Below are 19,391 nucleotides of genomic sequence, written 5' to 3'. Positions count from 1 at the left end.
TGTTGTCGGTTCCGGGCTTGTACTGACGGGAAGCCAACGATGACGGAAGCACTACGGTTTCTTGGAAAAGTGGAAATCGGCCACGTGTCCACGCAGAACCGATCCTCACAATGGTGGAAGGCGAACGGCTTTGTCGCGGAGCTCGGTGGTCACACCAAACGCTTGGTCCGATGTCGTCCTTTTCTGTTTAACGGAAATCCGGAGGGCGATAGCTTAGTATTTCTCCGCTGGTCGCTACCTAGGCACAACCTTCTAGGAGCGTGGACTTCGGCCAAACCTGGCGGTAAAGATGGCGACTTTTTGCCTTTCTCGTACAACGAAGTTGTACCGAAAGGCTATTATTTCACTCCGAAAACGAACTTCTATAGAGGCCTCTGAGACCCATAGTGTTATATACCAATCGACTCAGCTCGTCAAACTGAGCACATGTCTGTCTGTCCGTGTGTATGTGTGTGTGTATGTGTGTGCGTATGTGTGTGCACAAAAGCTATAAAAAACATTAGACAACTTTTCGTATAGTAATCCTCAACCGATTTTCTCGCAACAAGTTTTATTCGACAGGGGACAAAGCCTTGTTGAACACTATTGAATTTTATAATGATCGATTATTGCGTTTACAAGTTATGAAGAAAATGGTACAACGAATCATATAAACCCCATATAAGGTTGGTGTCTTAACTAAATGCGAGAAAGGCCCCACCAACGCTAGGTGGATTAATCTGGGTTTTTTACTTGCTTGTCGGTGTTGTTGGCGACTTAAGGAACACGTCTCACTACCTTGATAGTCTATTCCCGACTGACTTTTTCACCCTCTCATCCTTCTTTTTCTTTCGTCTTCGCCCTCGGGGTTGGGTTACCCGATAAAATTTCGCTCGTTTTCGGGGTTCCACAGTAGCGTTAGTAAATACACTATTAAAGGAGGAATAGTCATTTTTACTAATAAAATAGATGTCTATTCCCCCTTGTTGGCACTACATGCGGAGTTTCACAAAATTTTTTTTTGTAGTTGTTATTTTTGGATGAAAGTAAGTTGATTCTCAACGAAGGTATTGTAACCGTGTTTTGGTAACAATGTGGTGAAAACTTCTCTTAATATTAAAATTGCTCTTGTATATAATAGTGGATTAACCCTTATGCGGCTGACGGGGTACCCGTGTTCCTTTTTCAACTTCAAGTGGTGATATTTCAATGAATTTTTATAGCTGTAAGCTGAAACTCGGTGACATCTAAGAACTCCATAAAATGTAGCATCTGTGAGAAAATCACGTTGATACAGTGAGGAGGGACGTGGGGAGTAGATGGTCTTGTTCGGGAAATCCCGGGACAAAAATATCGGGATATCCCGGGATGTAATGCATCCCGGATCCCGGGATTTTTCATGCAAATCCCGGGATTTCCCGGAAATAAAAAATACATGATAACAAAAATATTTATGATAAATTAATGAATGTATGTTCTGCATAATTGCACCGATTCTAGTTTGTTAGCCCATCGGCTTTTATTTTCCCGCATGTCTTATGCACACCCATACATACAAACAAGCAATCACAGATATCTTCTCAATTCGTCGAGAGAGTGATGAGTAACAATATAGGTCTCCTAGCCTTCTGACTATTTTGTTTTTGGAGCGAACATACAGCTGATGAAAATAAGGAATCAGCTTTCCAGATTTCACAATAATCGAAGCGCCATCCGATGTGCGATCAACTGCGGCTACGAAATTGTGTTCAATGTCACAACTCGTTAACAGCTGTTCCACGGATTGCTTTATCTTCTCCGCCGGAACCCGACCAGTAGATAGTAACATATTTATATCAGAACTTGTTATTCTGTTACAGCAAATTTTTATAACAGCGTTTGTTATAAAACATGTACCATTAGTAGTTAAAATAACAAAAATTGTAACAAAATCTCTTCTAGTTTTAACAAAAATATTACTAAATATGTTATTAATTGAACAAAAATATAACTCGATGTGTTACATAAAAAGTAGTGAGAATAGCTTATTCTATAACAAATTATGTTCTTGAAAAGGTTATGATTATCCATAATGTAGGCAATTAACTTTGTCCAGCTGGTTCAACTTTGAATGTAGGTTCAAGTTATACTGAAGGTGGTACCTTCGTTTTTTCCAATTCCTATCTACCAAAAATGTAGGCAATTTTTTTTTCGGTAAAAATAAACATAACACATTATGTTATAATCATGTTATGACGATCATGAAATTCTCTTTCCTCCATTTTTGACAGAGAATTTATAACAAAATTATTGCAAGTTTTGTTATTTGTAACACATATTGATATAATTGTGATAAAATTTTGTTATGACTAACTGGTCGGGAAACGATCCGTAAAGCCGAAGTTGTCCCAAGTTGTCGCACCTCGCTATTAATGACGTTCTTCATCGAAGTCCCCAAGTCCAAGACGATTATGTCGGAATAAAAATGTTCAGATAATGATGACGACGATTGTTTCAACGACATCAATGGTAGTGAAAAATCAGATGACGAACTCAATTCGTTCTCATTTGGTAATATCTGAACTTATATTATATTGATTTTCTTAACAAATTGTTGAATTTAATTAATGATTATATAAAACCGATTTTGGAGAAACTTTCAAACGAATCCGAAACATTGTTCGAATTCCAGAGGAAGGATGAAAAGCAGTTTAGGGAACAACTTCAACTCGTTCAGGATGTTCTGAAAACTAGTGAACTGTGAAACTACTCGACAATACGCAGTAGCGAGCACAACCAAGATGCAAGAGACTCTCCGGCAATCCCAGGGTCGGCTAACTACTGGGTAATCAAGGGTTTTTCGCGGTAAACAAAAACTAACACCGGGAACTTTCACTTTACTCATATAATTTTATTGGTTCCTATCTGTGGCGTGTGCGTGTTGTTCTGTGTAATAAATTTGTGTTAATTTGTTATGTGTGACCTATTTTAATGTTGGTACCGGTACATACCGCTGGTACTCTCGATGTTGAGGCCGGAATAGCCGGCACAGCGACTCCAGTCCAACTGTGCGGCCAGGAATCTCGCCGGAATAGCGAGGCGAGCGTCGATACGGACGATTCTCGTCCGACGGGGCCAGCGGGCGTTGCTGGACGATGGTGGGCAGGCGTCTTCCCTCGTAGGCGCGATCGGCCGGCCGTGGCTTAGCCACCTTGGACGGCCGAGAGGGGAACTCCTCCTTGACGATTAGGGCCTACGGCCCGAGGAATCGTCCGGTGAAGGACGTTACAATCCTTGACGGATTAGGCGCGGAAGTCAAATGACTTCGCGGGCCGAACCGTGTGCTGAGAATCTACCACAAAAGGTAGAGGAAGAGACAAAAGAGGTCCTGAACAGGTTTCCCCAATTATAAAATCTAGCTCCTGCTAGGAAAGGGGGGGGGGCTCTCACACACTGTTTCAACTGCACTTTTTAAAAAAACACTTCTTCAGCACACGGACGCCTGATATTAAAGAGGCCGAATTTGGGCAATGGCTCCTCTTTAAAAAGAAATTCCCTCCATATTTCCCGCTATTTTGCATGTCATTTTATCCAACATGGCATTTATCCAAGCTTGATGCCATGTTGGATATTTTATAGCGCTCTCATATAATTACAGCGGTACCAAACCCTAACGCTTCTGTGGTAGCTCTGCTGGTATTACACAAGAAACGTGAAGGCTCCGACAAAACAACATAATTACAAAACAAAAATCTACAATTTGTAACCAAACGGTTACAACTGTGAAATCGCTCCATAAGAATAAAAGTATGTAAGGTAACCCGATCAGGAATACATAACAAAATTATAACTCAATTATATCAATGGTTGTTATTTAAAACAACGTGTGTTATAATTAGATAATTCGATAAAAATGTGTCTTCGGCCAGTTTTATTTCATATCAAAATTATAACAACATTAGTTATATATATTTACACAAAATAATTGCCTACATTTTTTGATATTGGAAAAAGCGGAGGTAATCACCTTCAGTATAACTTGAATCAATGTTCGATGTTAATAGCTAGTACAAAGTTAATTGCCTACATTATGGATGGAAATCCGGCGTTGTAGCGTACCACATTTTTATACGTGATGTAGGCAATTACCATGAAAGTAGATTTTTGTACCTCATAATCATATCAACGGTTGTTATAATGTTGAAATGAAGGTAACAACCTCTGATATAATTATGTTACGGCTAGAGGGAATTTTGATATAATTTTTGTTATTTTAACAACTAACCAGCCAATTTTATAACACATTTTGTTACATTATTTTTCTGAAATAAATAACTCCCCTTGTTATAATTTTGTTATGCATTCTTGATCGGGAAGACACCCAGAAATCGCCCTCCCCCCAGTTTTCGCCCACCTATTTTAAAATCTTCATTTCTCGTAAACTAGTTGTTGAAAACAGTTACAGTTAAAGTTTTTCCATACAAGCATCAATCAATTATGAAAAAACCTGAACTTTAACTGTTTCCAACAACTAGTTTTCGAGAAATGAAGATTTTAAAATAGGTGGGCGACTGGGGGGAGGGCGATTTCTGGGTGTCTTACCCTACATAATCAAAAATTATCTGGATCTGGTTCAATCGATATTCGACGCTCCCCAGCCTGTTGGGGTGATATGTTGTTGACTAGACTTTTTGCTATCTGAACTGAATAGCCAGCAAAATCCTTTCACTTCGAAATTGCACGATGCAATTCTAAAACGAGTAGATGAGCGTCGAGACATCAAGAGATGAGATGGCTTCAAAGTAAAGAAAGGTAATTTTCGAATTCTGCTGAGCTTTCGATCGCTTTCCGTCACCAGCTGATTAAGTTTGTTTAAGTTCCGATCCACACATCATTTTCTGAATCTGACGGGAACAAGGCTTCATCTCCATAGAAGAGTTGTAAGCTATGGACCAGAAACAGAGAAATGCGTCGTTGCTTGAATAATTTCATCAATAAGGAGCATGCTCTGTTTGAAGTAACTGATGAACTATTATCGAGTCTGGAGAAGGTTTTCATGGCATTGAAGTCCATTAAAACCACTTTGATTGATATACCCAACCAGCGACTGTTAGATTTTCATACACTTCTGTATAAGGACCTACCAAAACCTGTATAAGAACTGGGAATATGCAACATTGTTAGATTCTTATACAATATAAGATCACAAACAAAAATTGTAAGAAAAGCTTGCGAAATTGTAAGGTTCATATAATATTTGTAAAAGAATCTAGCGTTTTCGCATATGCCCAGTTCTCATACAGGTTTCGGTAGGTTCTTATATAGAATTGTTAGAAAATCTACCAATCACCGGTTGAGCGAGCGGGTGTTCTCTGATTCTAATTCTAAAATAACTAATAAGAATTCTTTATTGTCGGATACAAGCATCAACGCCTTAACATTTATTAAACCGTATTGCAAGCGAGTAGACAAGTGGCGAATCGTTAGTAAATTGACCTGATACTTATTTTACCATTCTTAAAAATGTAATAAATATATGAAATTGAAATTTGCAAGTATTTTTACTTTTTCCCGGGATCCCGGGATATCCCGGGATAACGAAAAATCTAATCCCGGATCTCAGTATTTTTTATAGTCCGGGAAACAAGTGGGGAGGGGCATCTGATTTTTTTTACCCCGTGGATGGCCGACAGGGTACCCGTGTTCCACTAAATTGATATTCTCATAACTTTAACAATTTTCAACCGATTTAGATAATTTTGACAGTTTTGGAAACAGAAACTCATATACTTTTTGCCCATTGTCAAGGTTTACAGCTTTTGTCCATGGTTATACAAGAAATCTTTGAAGTAAGGCTTAAGAGTCTACACACGTAACCGAAGGACTATCAACCAGTTTCAAATATATTACATGCTCATTGCGCTTCTTAGAATAGTCGGTGTTCACAGTATATATTCTGGATCTCCATCTCTAGATTAACATCTAGCATGAGACAACGGACAGGACATTCACACAACATCCAATGGACCAGTGGAGAACTTTTCGGTTTACGAAAAGTTTTCTCCTTACCGGGGCGGGAATCGAACCCACACTCCACAGCACATGCGTCTAGACGATTGACGTCGCTAGCCGCACGGCCACAAAGCCCACAATTGAAGAATAAACAAGTTGTGTGACCCCTTCTTGGTATATGTTTATATTCCATGAAGTTCTTGTTGTTGTCGTGAGTCCCAGGTAGTCTACGAACTACATACAGTCAAGATCTTCGGATCAATCTCCGTAATGGAGGCAGTTATCGAAGAATAAACAAGTAACGTGACCCTTTCTTGGTATATGTTTGTATTCCAAGTAGTTCTTGTTGTTGTCGTGGGCTCCAGGTAGTCTACGAACTCCATAGAGTCAAGGTCGGTGGATCAACCTCCGTAACGGATGCAGTTATTGAAGAACAACTGGGAGGGACGGAAGATAGCGGTTTTCCTCCAATACCTTTTTAGAACTTAATCTATCACATGTTGTGCATATGCATAATCGAGTTTCAGACATAGTAATTAATTTCCACTCCGGGTGGCTCAATACCCGGAACATAGGCAATTAACTTTGAATGTACTGAACTCGAAAGGCGATCTCTCTTCGCTTATGTGGTCGGGTTGGGATCTGACGACCAACTGGCACAATCTCACACAACCCTACTTCATCGAGCGCCTATGGTGATGAAGCAAGTGTGTAGGAGCCAGATAATACTAAATACTCATCCTACTTGGTTGGCATTGTATTGCGAGAGTTCGGCTACATGCCCGGTGCTGTGAATTTGGTTTCTTCAATACCCGCTAAGCTGCGGAGGACGACGGAGGTCCTTCGTAGCTTAGTAGGGAAAGCACCTTATCGAAGAATAAACAAGTTTTGTGACCCCATCTTGGTACATGTTTGTATTCCAAGTAGTTCTTGTTGTTGTCTTGAGCTCCAGGTAGTCTATGAAATAGAGTCAAGGTCGGTGGATCAACCTCCTTAATGGAGGCAGTTATTTGAAAACAAACAAGTTGTGAGACCCCTTTTTGGTATATGTTTGTATTTTAAGTAGTTATTTTCATAGTCGTGGGCTCCGTAATGAAGGCAAGGCAAAATACGTGAATGGAATCCGTAATTTTTTGTCGAAGAGACTTACAAACTTCTTAACAGGTACCTACTCATAAATGATTCATAATAAGCATAATAATGCAGTGAAAGTTATTTCATGAAAATCATTGTTGTTTGCGGCAAATTGGGTCGAAAACGTGATAAAATCGAGTTAGGCAAAATCAGGGGTAGACAAAATCTGGGAGTGACAAAATCGGGTCAACCTTATCTGAGTAAATGTACGCATTCCTAGTAGTTTTTGTTTTTGCCATGGTACTAGGTAGTCTATGAACTCCATATAGGAATGATCTGCAGATCAACCCACGAAAGGAAGGCTATTGTATATATTTGCATTTCAAGTTGTTGTCATTAGCTCTGGGCAGTTATTCAAGAATAAACAAAATGTGAAACCTCATCTTGATATATAGCATTCCAAGTAGTTATTGTTGTCTTGTTGTTGTTGGTTCCAGGTAGTATACAAACTTCATTCATATCACTAATATGAAGTTGTCTATTCTTTGGAAATGCAAAATGTGAATAAATTGGAACGATACAACTTCACGCCGAGAACGTGAGGGAAAAAACGGGAAAAAAGATCATGTACCATATTAAAATTAGATTAAGGACACTCCTCACGGAATCCAAGTTTCAAAGTGCTCGCGTTTTCGGGGGCACACCAATCGATACGGAGGCGGCGCACAACTGTCATTTTTGTTGATTTAGCTTTGCTGCATGCGTGAAATAATAAAAATGACAGTTGTGCGTTGCTTCCGTATCGAGTGGTGTGTCCCGCAAAAAGCGAGCACTTTGAAACTTGGATTCCGTAAGGAGTGACCTTAAAGACCCTCTAGATATTCGTGTAAGCCTAGAAGTCTTACTCCATAAATTTTTAGGATGACCATTAGCATATGCCATGAACGCATTTTATTCATGGACCCCAAAGGCATGTACCAAATTTAAAACAGGCTGATATATCTCTGGTGTAGATCCTAATGCCTTACTTCAGGGTTTTCTTGGATGACCATGAACATTTGAATTGGATGTATTCTATTCTACGTACCATAAAGGGCATGTATAACTAACTATTCAAATAGGCCGAAAGAACTCTGGTTACGCGTGAAGTTCTTGAGGATTGTTTAAGTGTTCTCTTGGATAATCATGAACATATGCAATGAAAGCGATATATTCTATGTACCACAAAGGGCGTATGCCACTTTTGAAACAGTCCGAAAGGTATCTGGTTACGTGTGAATATCCTGAGGCCTATTCTAACATTTTCTTGGAAGACCATAAACATATGCAATGGACGCATTCTATTCTATGTAATACAAAGGGCATGTACCACTTTTGAAACAAGCCAAAAGATCTCTGGGTACCCATGCAGATTTAAAGGCCTATTCCAGTGTTTTCTTGGATGACCATGAACCTATGCAATGAACGCAATCTATTCTATTCAGTGTCTCCCGGTAAATATATGGAAAGTATTAAACTCGGGTATCTTCCAGTTATCTTTGATTAGGTATAGTGCCAAAACTGGTGCATGCGTTCCTATTATGGATTAATCAATTTTGAGGATTATAACTAATTTTATTGTGGTTTTCACAGCTGTTCTAAGGAGCAGGAAGTAAAAGCTTTTGTTTGATATATAAAGACATGCGGGTCGACTTTTACTTATTTAAAAAAAAACAGTTGTTCTTATGTATGGCGATAATTGGTACACCCACCCTAGTTTGTGCGACAGTGATTAGTTGAAAATGTAAATGGTGGAGTTGCTGAGATGGTATGCAGAAATTTATGTTCGATAAAATATTTGTTGAATCAATACGCTGTGAAACTATCTTCTTCTTCTTCTTATTGGCATTACATCCCCACACTGGGACAGAGCCGCCTCGCAGCTTAGTGTTCATTAAGCACTTGCACAGTTATTAACTGCGAGGTTTCTAAGCCATTCGTATATCATGAGGCTAGCACGATGATACTTTTATGCCCAGGGAAGTCGAGACAATTTCCAATCCGAAAATTGCCTAGACCGGCACCGGGAATCGAACCGCACGGCTAAGGAGGGCCCCTGCCATATTCCAGTATCGGCCTTACATAAGCAATATGTAATGTTTTAATTGTGTATGGGTCATGAAAGTTATAGCACAAATGTTGTAGCGATGGAGTCCCTCGTAGCACCCGAATAAAAAATATTATACAAAAACAATATAACGTAATGTAACATTACTATTGTAAACCATAAATTCACTATACATTTTAATGTTGACATAACAGTGGAATCACAATACAATGTATTGTAATCAACCATTCAATCAATAGTAATTGAAGTTTTCGAAATAGAATATACGGGTGGTTAAGCATCGTAACAATACAAAATTTGGCATTTTTCCATACATATTTATTCGCAAAACAATAGATTATAATGTTTTTATATTGTGTGAAAAATTTCAGCATGAAAAAAAAAGCGATATATTTCACACATTTTTTCAGTGTAGTATGTGAGGTCGGTAAAGCAGAACTGAAGGAATATTTCGACAAAAATAGTAATTTGACATGTTTACATTTGGTTTTTTTGCATTGATTTCATTTTTCGCGCCTCGAACCGATGATGGTTCGAAGTTTTATTTACCTGTGCCTCAGCTGTCTGGACCAGTCAAGATTATTGGAAAACATTGAGTTCAGAGCAAAGATATGTTTCAAGTAGGTATGTATTAATAAGTTTGATTGGGCAAATGCAACAACTCAGTTGAATTCGATTAAGTTTCGAGAAGTTGAATGTGTTTAACTTTATTTTTATTCTAGTGAATGGAATGAAGGCCTTCAAATGTGCAACTGAAGTAAATTACTCTACTTATTTGCCCTATCTGAACTTAGCATAAGTATGGGAATTAAAAACCATGTTTGGACCTTGGTTTGGACAATATAGATCATCAATTTCACTATATTCCCCGGCGGCCACTAAATCATAAACCGTCAGGTGATTCGGTAGTTTCAAAAGTTTCAGTTTAAGGTAAGTTTTACCTCGTTTTTTACTTTCTGCATTGTAGATAATATAGTATGCACATTTAAGCACTAAGGATTACGACGAAATTTTCCTTCAATTACCGCCATTCGAACATAAACACAATTTTAGTAACATGAAAAAGGATCAACTGTTGCGCTTATGCGAGTTTTCACGATGCAGTTAGTTAAAGTTATACAGTATCACAGAGAACAGACGTTCATCTTCATTCGCGTGCTTGTGTAAAAGTTTGTACTGGTCATTTTAAAGTATGTCGTTATGCCCCCGTTGCGCGGTGCTAGTGTGCTGATAAATATGGTTAAAATTTGCCGTGTTTTACTTTTTAGCGCTAGTGTTCATTCCGAATTGCTCATAGGCTCGCTCCTAGGTGGCAGCACTATATTGTTTATGAAGTGTATGCCAACGCCATCACTTAGTGGAATTGAGTTTTTATGTCGGGCAGCCTGCGTTGGCGGCGCTGAGGTGCGATTTAAATCTTTACACAAGTTTTTAACGAAATTTTGTTCGAGCATCCATGTCTGTTCTCTGTGACAGTATTATAATATTACTTATTTAAAGAGTTGTACCGAAAGTATGATCCTACTGCGAATGCAAATCATTTCCATAATGTAAAGTATAAACTTAACATATGTTTGCACGATTGCTACGGATCTGCCGAGTAAGATTTTTTTTTAATATATGAGTCGGAACGAGCATGTGGTGTATCCTATCCAAATATTTAACTGTACTTCCAGTTGATTCAAAAGTATAAGATTGTTAATGTCACTCACTTCGGTTTTCAACTGGAGCTACAATAAACGTCCGGCAGAACCGTTTTCCAAAGTGTGAGGCTAATTTAATCGTGGTGATGTTTCTGCACAATAATAATATTACTATATGTTTTCGACCGAGAACACAGTAGCCGGTACCGTACCATCAGTAACACATAATTAAAATAAAAAATATGAAATTTGGTTCTAAGCACTTCTAATACATTACATTTGGAATATATTAGTATTTATTGTAACCATACATTGTACTGTATCTTCATTGTTAAACAGTAAATATAATTTTGGTACTAGATTTTTAAACAATAGATATACCATTGAATTTAGGGTTTACAATAGAATATATCGTACATATATTGTTTGTTCGATAAGCTATATGGTACTTTTTTATACGGGCAGCGACGCTTGCCTAATGGACGCGGCGAATAGCTGTCAAGGAATGAAACTTCAACCTGACGGACGAACTGACAGAATGAACAAAGCGAGGGAATGAATAAAAACTTTTGTTTTGATGATTTGTTAATATCGATTCATATGCTTTAAGCTTCTATTGTTGTAAATTTATAAATCATTTAATTACGGTGTCTACTAAACTATTCCTATTGCGCCTGGTAGATTGTACGTATAATGTTATATTGTGACTGAAATTTATATTAATTACCTATGAATTCGACAGACTGTTTATATTACCATATTACCTTAACCTGTACGTATTATGTACGTATAATGTTATATTGGGACTGAAATTTATATTAATTACCTATGAAAAAAATGGAAAACTGCTCATAGGCATTCCTAGGACTATGACTTGACGCAGGTATTTCTTGTGAAACTTGAACTTAAATCAATCTAAGACATTGTACATTGTAGAAATCCTATGAAGTTAGGCCGCAGAAGCTCAAACCTCGATAATACCCGACATTTACGAATTGGTTCACCAAAATTTGTGAGTAAGTTTCCTGTTAATAATTCGCCAAATAATCGTAATAAATTTACAGCTTGAAGCTGACTATCTACTGCAATACGGAGTTTGCTCTCAGGAGTTTGGCCGAATATCCCCCACAAATGTTTTATAAAACCCATCATATTATTTGCTTTATGAATAATGGTGTTCTAGTGGTAGTGGGTACCGAACCTTCAAATCGTGTGACTTCATTGACATTTAGCACCCTATCCTCGCCAGCAAAAGATGTTCCGGACAGCGATGACAGCGACAATCTTTATCTTGTTACTTAAATTATCTTTCTATGGACCGGTATCAATAATGTCCAAAAGATTATTCTGGTTTGCATGTACTCAAGTATGAATATTGGACTATATACTATGATGAACAACTAGGAACTTTGACAACTGAAGAACCACTTCGTTAATAACATGTTGGAGTTTATGATGTCCCCTGCTATATTGCTTAAATGCGGGGCGTGGGCCGGTGGATACGGGCTGGCGAAAGGAATTTGGTTTTAGTGGGTCGGGTAAGCCAAAAGATATTTTAGTTACTAGATGAAGATTGTCGCTGTCGTCGCTGTCCGGAACATCTTTTGCTGGCGAGGATAGGGGAGCTAAATGTCAAAGAAGGAAAATCCATTCGATTTGACAGCTTGGTACCCAACATGTTCCGGACAGCAGAACAAAGGGAACCGAAGCGACAATCTTTATCTATAACCTAGGATAGGATGTGACAAGTAGTCAGTAAAAATCGTACCGATTTGCTGTCACAATCGTACCGGTTGCTGATTGGTTGAATATGACAATCGATTACTTCGATTGGTAGCGGCGTGTTTTCCGTAGGGCAGCATGTTGTTAGTTTGGCCGTGTTGCAGGTTTTTAAAGTTGATATTAAGCAAAATACAAAAATGTTTGAGTTCCAGTTTTTTGGTAAGAAATAAATTTATATTGAACTGCAAACGCCATATAAATTATTCTCAAGGGTTGTACAGGTTTAAAACTGTTGATTTTAAGCATTATCATTCACCTTTCCGTCATTTTCGATCTAAAAGTCATTTTTTCAGTAGCGAAAACTTCTCTCTTTTAGTCTTTCACTTCTCTTACATAAATAGTGGATGGAACGGGAAGAAAAACATAAAATTTTGATGCATGATATTTGGAAGATTTTGTACCAAATTACTTTGGCTGCACTGGCGACCACCTCGTCAGAGCAACCGACTAAAAAACAACAAGGCAGTCTCAATTGAGTTGTCACATCCTATCCTAGTCTATAACTAAAATATCTTTTGGTAAGCCCATCCCACACTGCCTGAGTGAACCTCCTCAGGTGTCTGTTTGCAGATTTCCGCCCAAGAAAAAAAATGTTGGAGTTGATGCAAAAGTATAACATTGCTGTTGCTATTGTCGAAACATTTACTAAAACAGGGTTCATCAAAGATATCCAAGTCCAGCTTATTGTATCATAAATTGGCAAACACTATAGGGCACTACACGGAAACATCTCTTTCTCTTTCGTTCCTCATAAATTTTGACATTTACTGGCCTTGTTGTTTTCTAATTTCTTTGCAGTGAGAAAGAGACAAAGCAGCCCGTGCAGTGCCCTATTAATGACAACAGCGCCACCAGCGATCAAATACTTATGCATCTAGGGTAACTGTTCCAGTTTTGACCGTGTTCCTAATTTGACCTGTTTCTCAAATAGCTCCAAAAATAAAGCAATTTTTGAGGATTTTATTACCCTATCTATTAGATATATCCCTTATGCTTCTCCGTTGTGGAAACTGATCGATAGTTACCCAACTACAATCTATTGCCACAGATATTTATACCACATTTATTCAATGTAGGGGAATGTCCCCTTTTCAATCTCACTGAACATATATTAATCTCATCGTAAACATAGAAATACAGACCCAATCTCGTCGCATCACAAATCACAAAAATAAGAAACATTATTCTGAAGTATTATTCTGTTGAAAAAGTAATCCCTGGCTAGTCTTTCTCCTACTTTGTATGTAAATCTATATTCAATCTGTGTTTCTCGTTTAAATCAACGTTCCTGCTACTATACCATTCATTTCAACAAATAACCCCCCCTCCTGCCAATTATGAGAAGACGTTGAGTTCTCTGCAAATTTCTATAGTAAGTGTTCAACTAACCATTTCCTTCCTTCCTCAGTATTTGCAAGGTCATAGCTGAAATAGATCTCGGTTGTTTGAGAGAGCCTTGCTTTCTTCTGATATGCAGTAATGAATCCCAAATCCTATTTTGTAAAAACGGAAAGAATTTATGCTAGTTTATCTAAAATATATCAATTTCTGAAAACCATCAATGGTCATGCTGTTCCTGCTGTTGAACATATAAGATTTTTTCTCTTGTTGTTGTATTTTGCAGGAGAACGTTTGTATATACTGTAGCAGATGTGAAACATCGTGTGTAAATACCCAACTGTCACGCTTAAAAAGCATAAGTAATAAAAACGTCTAAGACTAGTTTAGTACTTTCCATTTCATTCCACTACGTTTTGTTATTTTTGCAGATACGTATTTCGACCTCAACTGTGAGGCCGTCTTCAGTGTCTCGTACTTGACTCGAGTCAAGATAACAAAACGTAGTGAAATTAAATGGAAAGTATTAAACTCGTCTCAGACGTTTGAATACATTCCACTAAAAAGAGCTTAAAATATTTTTTCTTGTAAATAATAAATTTTCAATCGAAATTGACTCCAGGACAGGAATTACTCCAGCGAGTTAGATAATAAGATAACCGTGAACACCACAGTCACATTACCGTCAAAGTTTTACAGTAGAAACGGACGGACATATTGCACCTTATTTAATCGTTAGTTAGTACTATACACCAACAGTGTCCTCTTAGAATAACTAAACTGTAAATTATGAGAATGGCACAACAATGATATCGGTCTCAGCAACAATGGCAAATCCTTAAATCCAAATCCAGCAATGGCAAATAATTATTTGAATGACTAGATGACAACCACAACAACGACTTCTTTCCAAATTTTTACATGTTCCACCAAAAAACGAAGGGGCAAGATGTCCAATTCTTCACAGAGCAGCAATTACAGTCATTTAAATTTAACCTATGAGTTTCTTACGAAGTTATGAATTAAACTTGTATCATGGAAAACATATAATTACTATTGAGCGAGTGGTCCCTATCGATTGGCGTTCTATACGCTCTGACACAAATACGGCTCAAACTGATAAACAATATACACAGTCATTCACCGTGACTATGTTTACGAAACCGGTTCACCCCAGACATAGAATACATAATCATTTCTTCATCCCCTGTATCCTTCGATACAATAAATTAGGCTTGAGAGCTTGTCAGTTCACCAAACAACAATAATCCCCAAAGCCGGTCCCCAACGACAGCAGAGAGAGAAAGAAAAAAACTTGCCACCTCACCCGCCCAACCCATTACAAGGCATTTTTTCAACACCCACCTGTCAGGATCAGTATCCGGCTGAGAATTCCCACGACAATTTTCACCAGCATTCTTCGGCCTTTTCCGCCACTCCAGGCCAACCGCTAACAAATCCTTTCACCAAATAAAGTAAAATCACTGAAGCTGATTCACGTTCGAGGGGGTGTGCTATTTCAATTCGGTTCGCTGCTTCACTCCCCAGAAATACTCTGCTCACTCAGACTGAAAAACACCGGTTGACAACGATGAGGTGTGGACTGTGGCTGGCGGGCTGAGAGCGGGGATATTGATATAAATCGTATTCCTTTGTCACTACCCCTCGTTTGCCCAGCTGGGTCCCTCCGAACGGAGACGACGACGCACTCGGAAACATGCAAACTCCGCAAGGCACAAACTTTCCGGCCTCTGTTAGTTTGAGGGCGACTTTTGCCTACTTTTTCACTTACGGCCCACCGCTCAACCGTCTCCGACTCGAACTGGGCACTGGGAACAGAAACTTTCGTCGTTGAAAGCTGCTTAATTCACATCTTTCGGTTTCAGTTCTCCGAAGGATCAGGAGAGAATGGTTCTTCTTCGTTCGCTTCTTTCACTCATTGGAAGAATCCGGACATTGCCCTAATCCGAACAGTACTAGGCCTCTGCTTTCGACCCAAGGGACGGTAAGTGATGGATTTTCCCAAAAGGGTAAACATAATGGCGGAGATGAATTCTCATCAGCAGTAGCATTCGAGTAACTAATCACTAATATAAACAACCTTTCGTCCAACGATGTCCGAAGATCCGGACAAACAATAACCAGGCCAGGGCCACCCACCAACTAAATATCACAAATCACTGAGCCCCCCCAAAGTTCGTGGCACCCTCATCAGTTTGGATCGTGAGCGCGATGGCTTCGGCGGGAATGATGTCCTTCATTAAGTTTAATTAAATGTTCTCGAGTTTTCTTTCCCTTTTAGGACCACCCGGAGCGAGGCAAAACAACGAACAATCTATCGTAGGCAGATTATAAATTTTCTCCAAGAAACACGGGCGATTTTGAACGGATGGGAAAAGTACTACACGCGTCCGGTGGCAAATGGTGTACGAATGGAACTGAGCTTCGTTAAAAATGTATGTCGGATTGCTATTTGGCTCGGCGGGGTCGGGAAACTCAGCTGGTCGGGCTGAGTGCAGTCCGGTTGGAAACGCTCTGAGATTTTTCCGACGAGAAATGGGAGCGAAATCGGCACCAGAGAATATAGTGAGAAAATGATATGAAACGTGAACATATTTGGAAAAAAAGAAATGAGGAAAAACATAATTCTTCTCATTTGGAAGGTTCATTCGCAGTGGTGAGTTTCAGATGAACCTTCGGCTGCAGACGCGGAACATACATGTCAATGCTTGTAATCACTAACTTAGTCACTAACTTGAATCGTCTTCCCTACAACCAGTGGCACCGGAACCACATGGAAGTGTGTGGTATAGTCGAATCATTGTTCTATCCATGCTTTTAAGAAGAACATTATTAATCCTTTCAGGTTCACGCGGTCATATATAACCCCAACTGAAAAAAGGATGTATAAAATCGCACAATGGATAAAAGTGAACACGATCTACAGCAAAATTGCTCAATGTCCAAAACCACTCCCGTGGCTACGCCACTGATCCTTGTATATATCGGCTGATTGTTTGTATATACTGTAGGTCACCAAAACTGTCCTTGAGTTCAGGACTTCAGATATACTGCAATTAAAAAGCTTTTTTCGTCACTTATATTTTATACAGCATTCAACCATGAGTATAACATATCCTGGAAGGTTAACAGACACAGTTTTGGAATACTCTAGGTCATTCAATCTGTCTTTTAGCATTGAATCTACGATCTGCAGCTTTCTAAGTAGTGTTTCTTGTCTCGGAATATGATCAAACTTGTTTATCAAATCTGCTGCGAAACTGCTTTTGTTAACAAGAGCTTCTCACGTCGCTGGAGGGCTAATTTGAGCATACCCATGTAATCCAGTGCAATTTAATGAAAGAAGGTTGTTCACTGCTTCCATGAATGGTGTTGGATTGCATGGGTGGGCTCAAATTTGCCCACCAACGACGTGAGCAGCTCTTGTTTACAAAAGCAGTTTCACCATTTTGAAATATTGGTGCCAATATATTCAACTGAAAGAATCATATACATATAGCAACTTTGAGCAAATTTGAGATATTGTTTCCAATATATTGGAGCGTTGAGTAACGGAAACCCCAACTAATCATTAGCACTATATTTCGCCTTTTCGGCAATATAAAGCTATTTAAGCCAGTATAAAGCATGTTTGCACTGTTACAGCTTTATAGTCGCATGTGCGGATTTTTTTTAAAATGCTTACGGTCACCTGGTTTTACGGTTTGGATGACCCAGGATACCCCAAAACCATCTGTATCTTGATCATCAGGAATATGTTATGGAACGTACACACGGTCAAGCAGTTTGACTAACATTGACTCCACCTCTCGTTTATTCAAACATCCATCAAATTTCACCAACAGCGACACGAACAATCAATTTATTCGACCAACAATATCACACACGAACGACCGAAGCGCCAACTTAAGCACCAACCATCAAAAAATATATGGGGGTTTGAGCAACTTCACTACAAATGCTCAAACATGTTCGACGAACCTTGACTCCGCCCCCGACAACTCAAACCAAAATCAAACCGTTTAATTTTTTTCCAACCGAGCCGCCAACTGTCAAATGGTTGTTCGAACAACTTCATACACGTTCAAACAAAGCAGCAACCGAAGGGTTTTCGTGGGGGCGGAGTCAATGTTCGTCAAACTGCTTGACTGGTGTGTACGTTGCATTATGGACATGGTTGAATACATATGCGAACTTCTAGTGACAAAAAAGGCAACGACCTGTAGATCGCAAGTTATGGCCTCAAGGAATGTTTAGATGTCTAAGTACCTAGCGAAAAAATATTGTTCAACTTGTTTTGTCATTTATTGAATAGCAGACCGAGGCCTGAGTGGCCTGGGCAGTGCATAAAAGTCTTCTCCATTCAACTCGGTCCACACAGTATAAAAATGTTACAGCATATATGATGTAACAAAAAGGCTCCGTTCGATTCGACTCATTTTTCCATCACTTTTTAAAATAACAGGTCGTTGTTACTATGCAGTTTGTATTCAATATTGCGTACAAGAAAAAGTTGGATGTAAAATTAGAGGCTATTGAACACAAAAATATGCGTTCAAATATTTCCATAGCGTGTAATTTTCAGTGCGAATGCGCAGTGCGAATATTGAATCCGACCACTACCTCGTTGCAGTATGCCTGCGCTCAAAACTCTCGACTGCTACAAGGCGGTAGACTAGCCCAAAACTACGCGCAGCAGCTGGAAGTGGCACTCCCAACGTAAGAGCAGCTGGGCGCAGTGTCTCTTAAAAATGGCTGGGGAGATATTCGATCCGCCATTGCACATTGGTCCAGGGAGGAGACAAAGTGGTAATAAGTTTTTCAAGCCGAACATAGCAGAGATAGAAAAAAACTTTGTTCTACAAAGTTGCTCCTAACGGTGAGGGGCTTATTGAGGTTTTCATAAAAAATAGGGTGGGCCACATTTGAAAAAAATGAAAAATAAAACTTTTTCATTTGCAGAGATACGGCTATACAATGTTCCGCGAAGTTATAGTTCAGCCAGATTCCAAGAATTTTGCTAAAAAAATATTTCTCTAGCTCTTAAATTGACTGATTTAGAGCTGCCCCATTGTTATTAGTGCAAATTGAGGATACACTCTTCCTCCTTCGAACGATATACTGATCCCTAAGATCGGTTGAGAAATGTTGGAGTTATGACAGTTTTGGTGAATCAAGACTTGACAAAAATCGAGGGGTCCATAAAAGTGATTTCGTCCATTACTAACGAGGGGTTCATCTTTCTGAAAAATTTAACTCGGATCCCTAATAAACTCGCTGAAATTAATCGAATGAACATAAATTTGGGCCTTTTCAAAGACCTCGTGCAAATAGTGGCCCGGTCTCAGCGAGAATTACTCACATGTATAAGATACGAAATAACAAAAAGTAATATACAACATATTCACGGCATAACATATGTTGTTATTATAATATCAAAGGCAAAACATAATTAT

At 38.9% G+C, this 19,391-nt stretch overlaps 1 protein-coding gene and 1 long non-coding RNA gene across 2 annotated transcripts in view; one reads left to right on the top strand and one right to left on the bottom strand.

The window, feature by feature from the left end:
• The window catches only part of LOC134227815 (uncharacterized), a 39,498-nt gene extending 23,159 nt beyond the window's left edge, over positions 1-16,339 (bottom strand). The window contains exon 1 of the mRNA XM_062709492.1: positions 15,280-16,339. Within this exon, the coding sequence (XP_062565476.1) occupies positions 15,280-15,331 (52 nt within the window). The 5' untranslated portion in view covers positions 15,332-16,339. The remainder of the gene's footprint in view (positions 1-15,279) is intronic.
• Positions 11,589-11,965, top strand: LOC134224589 (uncharacterized). Its single transcript, XR_009982989.1, has 3 exons — positions 11,589-11,677; positions 11,731-11,806; positions 11,859-11,965. It is a non-coding gene; the product is annotated as an uncharacterized LOC134224589 (long non-coding RNA).
• Positions 16,340-19,391: the final 3,052 nt, after the last annotated feature.

The sequence above is a fragment of the Armigeres subalbatus genome, chromosome 3, assembly GCF_024139115.2.
Source record: "Armigeres subalbatus isolate Guangzhou_Male chromosome 3, GZ_Asu_2, whole genome shotgun sequence".
NCBI classification, from domain to species: domain Eukaryota; kingdom Metazoa; phylum Arthropoda; class Insecta; order Diptera; family Culicidae; genus Armigeres; species Armigeres subalbatus.
This window is presented reverse-complemented; position numbering and strand designations above follow the sequence as displayed.